General features: G+C 42.7%; 1 protein-coding gene and 1 long non-coding RNA gene across 7 annotated transcripts in view; one reads left to right on the top strand and one right to left on the bottom strand.

Moving 5' to 3' along the window:
- The window catches only part of LOC116707236 (uncharacterized), a 111345-nt gene that overhangs the window by 72799 nt on the left and 23859 nt on the right, over positions 1-14687 (top strand). The window lies entirely within an intron of this gene.
- Positions 2314-14687, bottom strand: part of mtm1 (myotubularin 1) — a 35395-nt gene continuing 23021 nt past the window's right edge. For 3 of the 6 annotated variants that reach the window (XM_032544441.1, XM_032544443.1, XM_032544445.1), the window contains 8 exons: positions 14317-14502; positions 12999-13181; positions 12608-12763; positions 12372-12419; positions 11988-12080; positions 10215-10328; positions 9393-9569; positions 2314-8414 (listed from right to left, as the gene is read on the bottom strand). In XM_032544441.1, the coding sequence (XP_032400332.1) occupies positions 8232-8414; positions 9393-9569; positions 10215-10328; positions 11988-12080; positions 12372-12419; positions 12608-12763; positions 12999-13181; positions 14317-14502 (1140 nt within the window). In that variant the 3' untranslated portion in view covers positions 2314-8231. The remainder of the gene's footprint in view (positions 8415-9392; positions 9570-10214; positions 10329-11987; positions 12081-12371; positions 12420-12607; positions 12764-12998; positions 13182-14316; positions 14503-14687) is intronic. The other 3 variants (XM_032544442.1, XM_032544444.1, XR_004336416.1) reach the window with 2 other exon arrangements.

The raw sequence follows: 14687 nt of genomic DNA, 5'->3' as shown, positions 1-14687 counted from the left end.
ATGGGGACCCCCCCCCCCCCGAAATATGGTATAGCCTAATGTTGCTTCCTCATGCCATCAACCTGCCAGCTGTCATGATCTGGAACAGTGGTAGTGTCATTTTACTTGTCTATGCTTATGGGTTTATGTTTCATATCTATGTGTTGTATTGTTGTAGCTTGTCTGTTTTTTGTCATCTTCTGTTTTTAAGATCATTTTTGGACCATTTTTAGGACTTTATTTGACAGGACAGCTGAATACATTAAAGGGGAGAGAGAGTGGGAATGACATGCAGCAAAGGGCCGCAGGTCGGACTCGAACCCAGGCTTGCTGCATCGAGGAATAAATCTCTAAATATGGGTGCCCGCTCTACCAACTGAGCCACCCGGGCACCCTAGCTTGTCTAACGTTTTAAGCTGTCAACCTGCTAGGGGCTGCAGATGAAAACCAGCCTAAACCTAACACATGTACATGTTGGACTCTGTGCTCATGTTAATGTGTGTTGTCCCTTTCAAATAAAGAAATCCTAAAAAAATTAAACTTAAATAATGAAATAATCAACCAATGCGAGAAGCCAGAGTCAGAAATCCTTAAATTAATTTAATCAGTAATATTTACATAACAGGACCCATCCAACAAACTGTGGAGAGGATCTGACATGATTAAAAGAAACACATTTGAAATGTATTCTTAGTTCACCTTCCCTTGTTGACGACAAAAAGATCCTGAAACACATTTCATGTGTAATTTATTAAAAAGCAGGCTATATTATGCCACAAAACCCCTCAAACTACAACCCCTACATTAATGAAAGAGTACATTTGAAATTAACAATGACAAGAGTACTTCTCGGCTTAATCGCCACAGAGCCAGAGTGAATCTAAAAAGCTAAAAGTGATCCACCAGAGAACTGAGGACGATGCCAGGGTTTCCCCTAGGGTATTGTAAGCCTGGTGGCCCACCGGGCCTAAGTTGCCCCCCACCTAGTCTCGCTTTGCCAGACCTTCCTACACAGTGCTGCGGAAGAGGGTCTGACTAGTCCCCACACACAGTCCCACAGTTCCGGGATGGGAGGTAAAACATGCTCTGGTTTATTGGCATTTCTTTAAACCAATCACAGTTGGCATGGGCGGCGCTAAGCGCCGGACGGAGCCATGGTGGTAGTCACAGGAAGGAACCTGTTTTGATGGAACATGTGTACGTTCAAAAGTTGTTTTAGTCAGAAAACTCAGATTGGACAGATAGTCTAGCTAGCTGTAGAGATCTGAGGAGCAGTTAACCATAGTCCTCAGAAATCCACCGGAGTTTAGAACGCCAACACGAAGGCAGAGGAAGGTAGCCGACATTGGCGAAAAGACATTTATCCGGGCAAAAAATTTCCTGCGGCACCAGAGCAATCCCGGAAGTGGAACTTTGTGGTTATAGACTACCCCCCACCAGGCCTAAGCGACTGGCATTTATATTTTACTTTTATTTTTTTTTAAAGTTACAGCGGGGTGGCTCGATGGGAAACTTAGACACAGTCGTATATCAAAAATTCCAGTTAAAGGTCCCATGACATGACGCTCTTTGGATGCTTTAGAAAAACAAAAAAAAGACCTTAGTGGTTCCCTAATACCATATCTGAAGTCTCTTTCCCAAAATTCAGCCTTGGTGGAGACTTACAGACACAATGAGCCTGTAGCTATTGAGGAGGGGGGGGGCAAGGTGCAGGCTGGGGGTGTGGCCTTGACCAACTGCCACTTTGCTCGTTTGAAAGCCAGGTCGTCTTTCTCTCATGGGGGGGCCAAATTATCTCAGAGGGCAAAGCAGAGAAAGGGGAGGCCCATCTGAGCTTTCATTTTGTCAAAGGCACTGGGGGGCCATAGGCAGGCTGGGGGAACTCATATTAATGTTAAAAAAACTCAAAGGGAAATTTTCGTGCCATGGGACCTTTACGCTTTTAGATTTGACTTAATGTAGGGCCCTTTGGAATCTGTCTTAGCTTTTTTTAAATTCTCAATTTAGCAATTCCTTCCATGATTCTGTTAACACAGAAACTATTGGGCTCTACATTAATGCTCTGTAACCGGGCCCCCGTCAAAAAATTAAAAAAAAAAACGCAAAAAAAAAAACACTTGCAACCAGGCTACACAACTCCTCTGGGGGAAGCCCTGCATGTCAAGGTTTGTGACAAGTGAACAGTAACGTTAAGCTTCTGTATTTTCATCCTGGGTTTAGAGAGTACAAACCAAAAAGAAATGCCCTCAAAAAAAAAGAAGAAAGAAAATAATTATCCAATGGAGCAGAAATCCACATTTTATCCCAACAATTTCTGAACCAACATTGCTTTCCTTTTTTATAAAACTGTAAGATTTTACACTACATAAAATAATTGTATTTTACAACAATAGAACTTTTAGACAGTAAAATAGGTTTTCGATTGAGGTAATTACATCACGGTGCTTGTACAAAGTAAAAAATAATAAAAAATAGATTTTTTTTCCATCTGTTTTTCCCTAAAAACACAACCACCCAATTAATGCACACTTTTTTATGTTGCCGTCACTTCTTTTCCAGCCTCCTACAGTACGAACCTTTCATAGAGGACGTTGGTTTTCCATTTGGTACAACCTAAGAAGTTAACATAGGAATCAGGTTGCACTCTGACCACGGTCCAAAATTAACTTTTTCACCCACCAGCCAAATAGAGCTCAACCGTGTGGCTCCGGAAGTGAAAATCCCTTTCATTTTCTTCGTAAGGTTTTTGATTATTAGCCATAATGTCTAAATCATCCGAGGTAAACGGACCACGAGCTACGAATTTGTGTAACGAACGTTTCTGCTCCTGTAGAAGCCAGAACGAGATCAACCTGGTTTTAAGAAAAACAAGTTTTGTCTGCCATTGTATGGAGAAAACCGGCACTGCCCACAATCCTAAGCATAACAGTGACGTCTCAGATTGGTCCAACTTGCTGTTACCATAGAAACGTTGACCATAGCCGCGAAACCGCTAACGGCTAGAGTGAGCCTCTGCCATTCAAGTCTATGGTAGTTTCTATGCACGGTTTTGTACACCTTTGCCTTTTGCTGGCTGGCTTGGTTCCAGACTTAAAACTCTTTATGTAAGCAATTTTTTGAAATGTCAATCAAACAACTGAACGTGGGGGACACACTTCAAAATGCGGTCCCTGTCGAGCTCAAGTGAACGTTCAAATTTGACCAGCCACTAGCCATATTAAGATTTTTTTTTTTTTGGGCCGGTGAGTGAAGCAAATCTACCAGCCACCTGCATATTTTCCCAGCATTTGGCTAATTTTGGACCTTGGCTCTGACCCACCCAGACATAGAAAAGTCATGTTTGAGATTTGACATACTTGCAGGTAGCAAAAGTCCTATTTTCTCTTGAAACACCATAAAACACCAAGACTTCATTCTAAACCATTTGCTGTGCCTGTTACACTCCCTGATTTTGTTATAGTTGCCATCGTGATGGTAAAAAAACAAAGCTTTTTTGGCGAAATCTGCTGGCCATTTCACGAAATTACATTTGTCTGGAAGGTATGGAAGAAATTAAGAGCTGAGAGACCACTTTAAGCCCTGGATCTTTGGGCACCTATAAACATGGGACCAATCACAGCGGGTAGTGGGTGGGAATGTCCTAATCTGAAATGGAACACAGCCCTTCCCTCACAGGGGCCTTCCCAAGCAGGGTGACCATCAGACAAGCAGGTCTGATGGAGCTCAACTCAACGGCCGAGGCAAAACTGAGCCTGAGCTGTCTTTCATTTTTGTGGTATTTAATTAAATTGAACCACTTTTAATCAGAGTTAAGCTCAAAAGCTCTCTCATGACCATGCCTCGTTTGTGTTGTAATACATCAAAACTCTATGCCAAGGTAAAAAAGTTGATACAGAGCGAGACAACCGCTTTTCCGTGCTCACTGTTGAGGTTCTGAGGCTACATTTACACTATGTTTTGGTTTTCAAGCAAAAAACTCAAGTGTTTTTAGCTCAAACAACCCAGAACAACTAATCCCCATTCAAACTAACACGACCAAACGGCATTTCTCATCGCCATTCTTGTCTACTGGACATAAAACCGGAGGCAGCGTGTTTATGGTCTCAGAGAACAAGATGTCGTGACGGATAAGACCCAATCAGGCGGCGAAACGTTGCCATCTTAACGCTCCGTTAAGCTGAAGCACAACCCTGCAGTTACCAAACCAAAACGGGTCAGAAGTGTTTTCAAATGTCTCCGGTTTAGGGGCTCTCGAACCCGAAGTGTGGCTGCGAGGTATAAACGTAGCAAAAGATATTTTTAAATGAAAACGTAGCAATGTAAAAGGCGCCTGAAACTCGCCCGAGAACCCTGTGTGCCCTGGAATGGTCGAGCCAGGCTAACACGCCTGGGACCTTCTGTGTCTCTGTCCTAAAAACACTGATGAAACAGGTATTAATCTTATCTGGATGGGGGCCAACAGGGACCAGAATTTCTTTTGTGTTTCTTGCTACTATGTGATCTGTTACAGAGTCACACAGTGTAGGATTTGGAAGGCTTCCTTTAAGACAGGGGAAGGTTAGTGAACTGCCCCTTCCTCTGCACTCTGTAGTTACTTGAGGAATGCTGGCAGTGACCACCCACTTCCTCCCACTTCAAACTGGCACAAATCCATAAACAGCATGGCTTCCTCTCAAAATAATCAGAAGACACAAGGCTTTCTTCCTATGGAAGAGTAAACTACTGAGCAGTCAATCTCAAACATGACCCAGGATAACTAGAGTACATTTATCTGAAAAGGTGAAGTCGATTCACACACGAATCAAAAGGCACAATTATGGACGTGACCTGACACACTTCCCAAAATGACTTATTGCACCTCATTCACAATTGAAACTGTTATGCTGTACATGCAATGCACTATTGCTATGCATTGTTGCCTCCAATTTACTAAAAAAAACTCTCTGGCTTTTTTGAAGCCTCAACAACAAATGTTCAAGGATACTGCAGAGAAGTGTGGGGCAGGGGGGGAATCGTTTGGGTAGAAAGGGTTCCAGAAGTAGAGTCCCATTCTGTGTAAATCATACTGAATGGAGGCAACTACACTCCAAAAAAAGAGTGATGAGAAACAACCAATAGCCCTGAACGCCTGGGGTATTGTAGCATAAAATTCATTTGTGAAGGAGGTTTTTATGAAATGTTACAGATATACTGTCAGGTGGACATGATCTACAGTGGTGGTCCAAGTAGACTGCCAGGTGGATCTACCCTGTACTAGTTTGAACAGAATATACTGAAACAGTTTCCCTTGGGTGTAGAGCCAGAGCACAGCCATGCTGCAGCGTTAAAGCTCCTTTTAATAGCTATCCATTAGTTTCATTCTTGTTTTCAGCAGGGGACGCCACAGCTGGCATTGCCAAAATAACACATTTGCACTCAACCAGGGCTTTAAATGAGCTTTTGTTGACCAGCCAACATGGCTAGTAGATTTTCAAAGTTACCAGCCAATCAGATTTTCCACTAGCCACATGTGTGTTTGTTTTTTCCTAACTAACTTTACTACTTCATTTCAAAGAGAAAGTGTTAACGGGAAATGTAGGGTTCATACAACAAGCAGTGTTGCCAGATAAAGATTACGTTTCCAAGGCAAACACACAAAACCCGCCAAATTTCTTAGCAGAAAACAAGAGAAATCTGGGAACATTTCTGCAGCCAGCTGATTGAAACAGACGCAGTGTTATTTGCTTTATTCATCACCGGCCAAATTGGCTAGCAAGTCTACAATGTTAACCAAAAAAAAAATTTGGCGGGTTGGCAGGTGTCATTTTAAAGCCCTGCACACAACACTCCAATCCTCAACTTACAGTACTCCAGTAATAAAACCCAGATATTTATTGAGTGGCCGACGTTGCATAAGTGCCAGAGACTGAGGACTACCAGACTGAGAATGAAAAGGGGGGGGGGGAGAGAACCTAAACGCAAGAGCCATTGTAGTAAACAGTCTTATCATATTGACAGACTGAATGATACAGTACATGTATTTGTGATAGATAGTCATTATTCTTCTGTCAGACGTTGTGTCAAATGTTTTCAAAATAACCAAAATGGGAGCCCTTGGTAGTTAGCAGCAAAATCCTCATATCAGGCTATCTACGCACCCCCACACACAGGATGTGCTTTCTGGACAGGTTGGTTTTCATGTGTTCTTATTGTAGAATTTCATTTGAGTCAGAAAAAAAAGAAGAAAATGATTAAATATTAAGTCAAAATTATGAGTCTTATTTTTTTGTTTTCAATTTTATTCCAACTTAAAATCAGAATTATGAGACACTAGGCCATACTTTTGAGACAGCGAATCAAAAATAATGATAGCACTGTCTCACCATTTTGAAATAATTTTTTTTTTTAATAAAAACTAAAATAAACATACAAAACTAAATTTTATAGCTTTGACTTAATGTCATCATTTAAACCTCATCATTTTGACATATAAATCATTTTTATATTTTTGTCATTCCTTAACAATGGACCACATTTGTTTTTTTTCCTGGAAGACTATCTTCCATAGAATTTCCAATGTGGAATTTACGTTTTTATTTTCTTCTTCCACATCAAGACTAATTCCCATAACTTCACCTTATTTCTTAATAGCTTTCCCCATCCTTCCTATTAGTTATAATTACATGTCTTGTGGAGACATCAACACCCTGTCTGCTACACAAAGCTGTAATCTGCAGTGTAATTGGGCAGAAACAGGAGCAGTCAGACAACCAAGTAAGTAGTTGTAAACAATCCCACCAAACTACGTAAACCAATTAGATAACTGAAAAATAGAACACTATTTATTGACTAAAACTTGGCTTTCTAATGTAAAATCTGACCCACGTGATATTTAATTACAATGAGGGGGAAAGAAAACACCTGTCCAAAAGACACATGTGCTATGAGATCACGTACGTTTTCTTTACATGGGACTTTTCAGTGGTGGGTGGAAAGAATATCAGAATTACAGTCTTCAAGGGAAGTAAGAGCTAACTGGTTGATTTCTGCTCACTTTCCATATTGGCGTGGCATGGTAAGGCTATCATGGACCAGGCTGGTTTCTCCATCCATGGCCTGTGTTTAGTGAGAACATAGAAGCACAAGAGGTGATCCAGGATCAGAGGCCAGCACCACTTCATGTCCCTAGAATATCTTGAGCACCCAAAATATATTTCAGACCCTACCAAAGCTGCATTCATAAAAAGGTAATTACTGATTTACTTCTAGGTGACCTCTGCCAGTTGGCTAGAGCTGCATTTGCTCTCAGCGCCATAGCTTAGGAAGAGCTGGGAAATACTGCTTAGGGGAGTGTAGCAGAAAGCAGTGGCAAAACACGTGGCCGACAGCTCTAGGTTTTCTCCTCGGGTGATAAGCAACAAATTCCACATCAACCCATCCAAATCTGACACACTTGATATATACACTTAGCTGGACGTGTACAGTGACGTTCACCGCCACAGCTCAGAGCCTCTGACTCCGCTGCATGAGCTCTGCGGCAGTTCTAATCGATTCCTTAAGGGAAAGGCAACACTCAGAAGCAGTGCAGCAAGAAGGAAGAAGTGGGAGAAGGGAGAATTGTCTGTCTTGATTTTGCTCTGTTCACACAGGACACCAACGCTTGTGTAGCAGGGCGTAGGCAGGACGTAGCTGGGCTGACACATAGCAGTGTTCTGACATCCAACTTTGAACTGATTTTAGTTTCCAAGAAAATGTATTGTCTATTTTTCTCCTGACTTTGGCTTTTCTCACTTACCACAAAGAGTGGAAACAAAGGAGGGGGTCTACCTATAGTAGATAATATATGTAAATGTTGTTGTGCGGGGGTTTCTGTCAAATCAGATTAGGGTGTACAGAGGAAAGCCTGTGTGAAAGCCGTTACACATCCACTGGGTGTCCTGTGTGTTCAAGCCCTTGGACTGAAAGCCACTGAATGTCTTTAAGGCTTCCCTGTATGGCGAGAGAGAGAGAGAGAGTGTGTGTGTGTGTGTGTGTGTGTGTAGAAGGCTGTACTGTGACATATTGCATAAATCACCATCGTCACCACTATGGTGTTAGAACAACCCTATCAAATCTAAATCGGATTAGCATTCTTTTTTTTATCAACAGTTAGAACTGCACAATACTCATTAATTCCCTGCGTGTGTTAGAGACGGACAGAAATCAGAGTGAAGAGGACATAAGTGCAAGTCAACAGGTGTATTTGAGAGCGTGCGTGTGTGTGTCATGAGCCCTCAAAGGGGAGTTTGCAGTTGTGTGTATTGCTGTGGGGGTGTGGAGGAGGCGGGGTTGTTGGGGTTGTTAGCCAGACGGGAGGAAGGAGAGGAGCCAGATAGCTCCAGCGCCTCCAGCTTCTTCAGGTACTCGTCTCGGAGCGCCAACAGCTCCTTGTAGCGCTGCTCCACTGGACTCTGCTGCTGCAACACACACGCACACACACACGCACACACGCACGCACGCACGCACGCACGCACGCACACGGCAATTTGTCACAAAGAGGATAAAAATCAACCACTGTAGTGTTTTTGAACGATTCATTTTACCTTTGCTTACCATCTTGTAACTATGTATCTATGGATGTTAATAAACGTGACCATACGTAGCAGGGTGATATTGAAACAAAAATATGAACCGACAGGTAAAGAAAAAAAGTCATTGTAAAAAATGACTTTCCGCTGAACTTAGTTTAAATATTTCAATGGTAATGATGTAGCATTTCTTTAGCATTTTGTTTTTGAATTTATTTCTTGTATTTTTTAACCACATTCAGAGATTCCATCTGCATACCACTAGAGGGAGCTTGTGTACCACTGGTGGTACTCGTACCATTATTTGAAAACCAGTGGTTTAGTGCATTAAGACATTTATCTCATTAGGAAGATTGTTTGATTCCAACAGCTTGTTGTATGCAGCTATAAATGAGTAGATTAAATTGCCTGGCTATCTATAATAATAAAACTAAGACAATTTTCCTGCCTCGGCTGGAAAATTTGAGTTTTTTTCTATTCTATATAAATTTCCTTGCAAAAACAATGTGTTTGGACTGTTTACTATGATAGAAAAAGGAAACATTCTTTTGAACACATCCCCACTTCACCGCTTTTTCTTTTCAAATAATGACTTGCCATAGCATTATGACACTCTACATATTACAACTTTACTATTGAAACCTTTCTTACAGTGGCTGTATAACACTTATAGTAATACATAGTTAGATTTAATAAAACTGGCTGTGAATAATCTGTGATGCCAGCTTAATTGCCAACTCATTTAAATGACAGAATCATATTACTACAAACCAACTGATACACAAACACACTGGTTGCTTGTAGGCCCCTGAGGGCCCGAGGCCAAAGGCCAGGTCACAGTATATTATAACAGACTGGCGGTCCTACCTGCTGCCGTATGCGAGGGTTCCAGCGGATGTAGTATGTTACCCACAGCTCTAGGTGGCGCATGCTGGCGACGGGGTAGAGGACCCTTCCCGACTCGGGGGTGTAGAAGGGGTTTAAATACATCTCCATCTTACTGTTGACCAGGGACCACAGAGACACTGTTTTCAACCTCACCTCCTGCACAGAGAGGTAGGGGGGGGAAGGAGAGTACGAGCCATTTAAAGCAGTAAAATGCACTGCAAGGTAAAGCCAAAGACTAATGTGCAGAAGGTGTTGTATTAGCATTTTTTTCAATCCTGAGGAACGTGATCAAAGCACCAGGCATGCCACGGAAGGCAGATTCAATTCAATTCAATTCAGGTTCATACTACATTTTGGCCCAACTAGTTTATGTTGCTTTATCTGAAGTTTGTCACTTTTGCCATTGCTTGTGTCACTTTTTTCAGCATTTTTTCCCCGATGTTTTAATGTCATTTTTTTTTGACGGCTAAGTTACATTTTTGGGGGGCTTTATGTCAACCAGGCTGTAAGTGAGAAGACTATATGAGACATGCAATAATACAGTTGATTAAATAAAGCATGTCAATAAAATGTACATGTTTGGCCCTTGATGTGACTCTTTTATACCAGTGTGGCCATCAGTGAAACTGAGTTTGACACCCCCGGTATAGATGGACGGGTTCTGAGCTGACTCCAGGAAGAATAGCTTTGGTTACGGCCCCAGCTAATGGAGGTCCCAGTCAAATCAAATCAAATCAAAGCTTGCTTGCATGCATGTTGTAGGGAAACTCAGAGGAGGCAGTGTTTTATGTCCCGTCTTACTTGCTGGTCTCGCATACTCTCGCAGTTGTAGAGGAACGTCCCGAAGCAGCAGCTGTAGAGGTGATCCAGGATGGTCAGCAGGAGGCGCTCGTTAAACTCAAACGCTGTAGGAAACTAAGAGCAGGAGAGATGTGGGGAGAGGAGTTAAGCAGTTACATATTCCTCCTCAGTCATCTCAGATCAACGTCTTTGGTGGGTGGGTCTATGTATGCAGCAAAGCTATGCCATGGCATTTATACCCTGAGCTAATTTGCAATGCACATCCCTAGATGGACCCTTTTTAAGTATAATAACTCAACATTTACATAAAAGACAGTAGACAACACAAACTCATCAACAGATACATGTATTCAAAATGCTAAACTCACGAAAAGAAAATACAGACAAAACAATACAAAACAAACAAATACAATAAATCACCATAAAACAGGAGCTATAACAGGAGAATAAACAGATTATTCACAACTACATGACTGCTCCCTCTTCAAAATCAAAGTTTAAAATGATCCCAGCCAGGATCATTAAGTTCAGCAGAGAACGAATTCCACATATTGATCCCCCAAACAGAAAGGGCTGTTTGTCATAACAAGGTTTTACGTAAGGGAATCTTATGTATACACCCGTTTAATGCTCCACACGGCAGGACTGAACAGCACCACAAATAGTGAATTGTTTTTTGTTGCAGTGCAATTATTATCGACACGAGCAGCGCTCCGACCGGTATTTTTCCTGCAGAGCGCTCGTTGGACGGGTGGGAGGAGAGACGTAGCCAGGTGAGAGCTGTTTTGGTGAAAAATGGTTCTTAGATGTCAGCAATCAAGAAATACTGCTCAAAATGTAGACACACTGTTTAATTTAAGCACGTCTCAGGCAGTGAATGTTTAAATTAGTTAAATGAGTGACAATCAGTCTGCATTTAAACTGTTTGAAAAGCTTCTCATTCAGCTCATTAGATCCCAGCAGTCATCTGAAGGCAGCAGAGCACAACGCTGAGAAATCTGCAGCCTACCGGGTCAGCTGTTTCAGAGCTACGAGAGCAGTGATGGGATTGGTTGAGAATCACCCCAACCTCCAATTTATAGATTTATATTCAGCCCTTTTGCATGTTGAGCTGCTGCACCTACATAAACCAAAATAGCAGAAGAAAACAGTCCGTGCACCCATAACCCGCGGCTGTACTGAGGCACAGCGGTACAGGCAAATCTCCACACATTTATTCAGATCTGTACAGAAATGATGATAGACTTCAGTGGTAGTAGCTTGCTATAGCTGAGTTCCACTAATCAGAGACGTTGCTGTTACACTTACAATTGTGGGTAGTGTAGTACTTCACCATGACATTGCGAATAAAAGATGGTTTTCTTTAAACAAGGTTGATTTTATACAGACTTCTGTCTTCTACAGCCATAGAAACTTTCCTTTCACAACCTCACAGCTCGTCTACATCAGATGGTTTGGACATTATGGCTATTAATCAAAATTCTGATGGAGAAAACTAATGGGATTTTTACTTCCGGAACCACAGTGTTGAGTTTTGAGAGGCCTGCTGAGTTGAGAGATTTCCCTACGCCTGTCACCTGCACAGATCTATGTGCACACAAATCAGAATACAGATTTGAAGATGTCTTTACATGTTTACAAATTTGATTACGCACACATAGATTGAAATACAGTTGCACAACTCTCCACACACATTAATGTCCCCACAGAAATGCCTTGGAGGTTTAATCCCAACATGAGTGCAGCTGGATGATACAGATGTGTTAAACATACCTGTTTGGTCATCTGCCATACGCAGTCGATGAACTGAACAAAGATGGGCGATCTGTCTTGATCTGCGTGGTTCTTGTCACCATGGCCTATCCTCTACACACACACACACACACACACACACACACACACACACACACACACACACACACACACACACACACACACACACACACACACACACACACACACACACACACACACACACACACACACACACACACACACACACACACACACACACACACACACACACACACACACACACACACACACACACAGGTTAACTAAATATTAAACTGAACAATTTGAATATTGCTTGAAAATATCTGACAGCACTGAATATGGATTCTGAAGTAGATCTTTCTAAAGACAGGAGTTACTTACTGAGGCAAACTTGTGCCCAAAGCTGATCCATTCCTTCTCAATCAGCACCTGAAATAACACAAAACACAACTCTAAACTTCACTTTCTGTCCATTAATTTCACTAAAGCTTTAAGAAGTGACATTTAATTACTGTAAAGTACACTTAAACCACGGCACAGTGCAATTCATGATGACTGCGCCGCTCTGGTGTGGATGAGCAGTTTTCCTTCAGTATGGTGTTTTTACGGTGGCTGACCTGGAATCCTCGGAGCGTGCGGTAGTGACTGTCCAGCATCAGCATGGCCAGAGAGCTGAGCTGAGCAGTCCGGTCCCAGCCGTCACTGCAGTGAATCACCACCGAGTTCCCACTGGAAACCTTGTCTGCTACTTGGATGGCTCCCGACAACACCAGCTGCACACACAAAGACACTGTTAAGACAAGGCGTTGGACTTTTTTTGAAAACGAGTAATGACGATGACTTACTCATAACAATAATGATGATGTCCACATTGGGCCTGTTGTGCCCTGGCTTTTAACCATCCATCCTGAGTGATCTGATCTCTCGGGAAGCATTGAAATCGGATCGCAAAAAACACATTTGGAAGTGGATTCATGTGTGCACAAACATTCAGATTCTGTTTCTTACCTTAACATGTTCTAGCCAATGTGTAGACTCTAGACTGGACAGCCAATGGGATTCCTCCACATTGGGGTAGACAATGTCTTTGAGTTTCTTCAGGGATTCCCTCATGACGTGGATATTCTGGATGTCCAGGAAGATAAGCTCTGCGTTTTGGTACTCGTCACCCTCGTAGCCTCCTCCTGTGGCCTAAGGACAGCAAAGACGTTAAGATCAAAAACAAGGCTGAATGAACCCTTGGTATTCCATTATTAACAGGAAGTTTGCTCTTATCGTTTGCCCAGTTTCACAACAAGACAAAACCGTTTTAGAAAATTGCAGGGAAAACTTTCAGCGGTCTGAACCGACGCGGCTCAGCTCAACTCAACCAATAGAGAAGTCAGCTGGGCGAAATGCAGCTTTGGACAGAGGCGCAACGAGCGCCCGCAAGCATCGTATGTGGTTGAGCTAGAGTGACTAAAGAGAGGGAGCTGCAATGGAACACAGCAGTGAATCAGGGAAATAAATTGTTGTTTGGCGTTTCTCAACATTGGTCTCACGTTACCAGACCTTCCTCCAAAGTGCTGCGGCGGAGGGTCTGGCTAGTCCACACAGCATTCTGGGATGGGAGAAAAACATGCTCTGGTTTATTGGCAACTTTTTTAACCAATCACAATCAGCTTGGATGCTGGACTAAGCCATGGTGCCGCTGAAAAATAGCCTCGGGAAGAACTTGTTTTGGTGGAAAGTGTGCAACAGAAAACTCAGACTGGACAGATAGTCCAGCTAGCTGTATGGATTTACCCTGCAGAGATCTGAGGAGAAGTTAACCATAGTGCTCATGAATCCACCGGAGTTTAGAACGCCAACGCAAAAAATGCCAAAGGTACCAGACATCCGGTCAAAAAGAGTGACATCCGGCGGAATTTTTGTGTGCACCGGAGCAATCCCAGAACTGGAAAGTCATGGATATAGGCTACATCGGTATGATCGGGCAGATTTTAGAACGGCACACTGCAAGTAGTTGCAAGTTTCAGCTCAACTCGCAATTCTTTAATCTGAACTGGGCTTTAGAGAAAATACGGGGCCACCAAAAACATTATGGTCATTTGTCTAGAGACGAAGGTGAACTTTCACAACAAATGAGTACATGATTATTGGAAATGATTGTGGACAAATTAATTGATAAAGCAAATAATCATTATTTGTTCCCCCATTCTCACTTCTTAAAAAGAGAAATCATCATGGCATAACATCTATAACATTTCAGAACCACCAAATACACGCCCCGATGTGTGTGCAACCGGCCCTTTAACTCCTGAGAGAACTTCCTGTCCCTCCTGACCTTGTTGGCGACAGCGTTGACGCTGGGCCGAGCGTCGTAGATGGTGAGCTTTGTGGTGTCGTTTGCCTCCCGGATCAGGTCCAGGTAGCGCTCGTCGTCCTTGTTTCTTTTGCCAGACATCCCAACCAGAGGCTGGCTGCAGCGACAGATCACGGCCTGGTTCTCCCGGTGGATCCATGAGAGAACCTGAGGCACAAAGAGCGGTCAGTGCTGGAAGACTCGGACTCACTCGCTGTCATCTAGCTTTTGATGGCCACAAAGTCTTGCAGGGGGGCAGTCGGTAAAGACTTGGGCCGGGTATCGCCGCTGATTTAACAATTAGATTCCAATTCACAAGCTCCCGATTCAATAACAGTTCCGATTCAATTTGA

Source organism: Etheostoma spectabile, chromosome 19 (assembly GCF_008692095.1).
Source record: "Etheostoma spectabile isolate EspeVRDwgs_2016 chromosome 19, UIUC_Espe_1.0, whole genome shotgun sequence".
NCBI lineage: Eukaryota > Metazoa > Chordata > Actinopteri > Perciformes > Percidae > Etheostoma > Etheostoma spectabile.
Note: the sequence above shows the minus strand (reverse complement) of the source record. Positions and strands in the feature narration are given on the sequence as shown.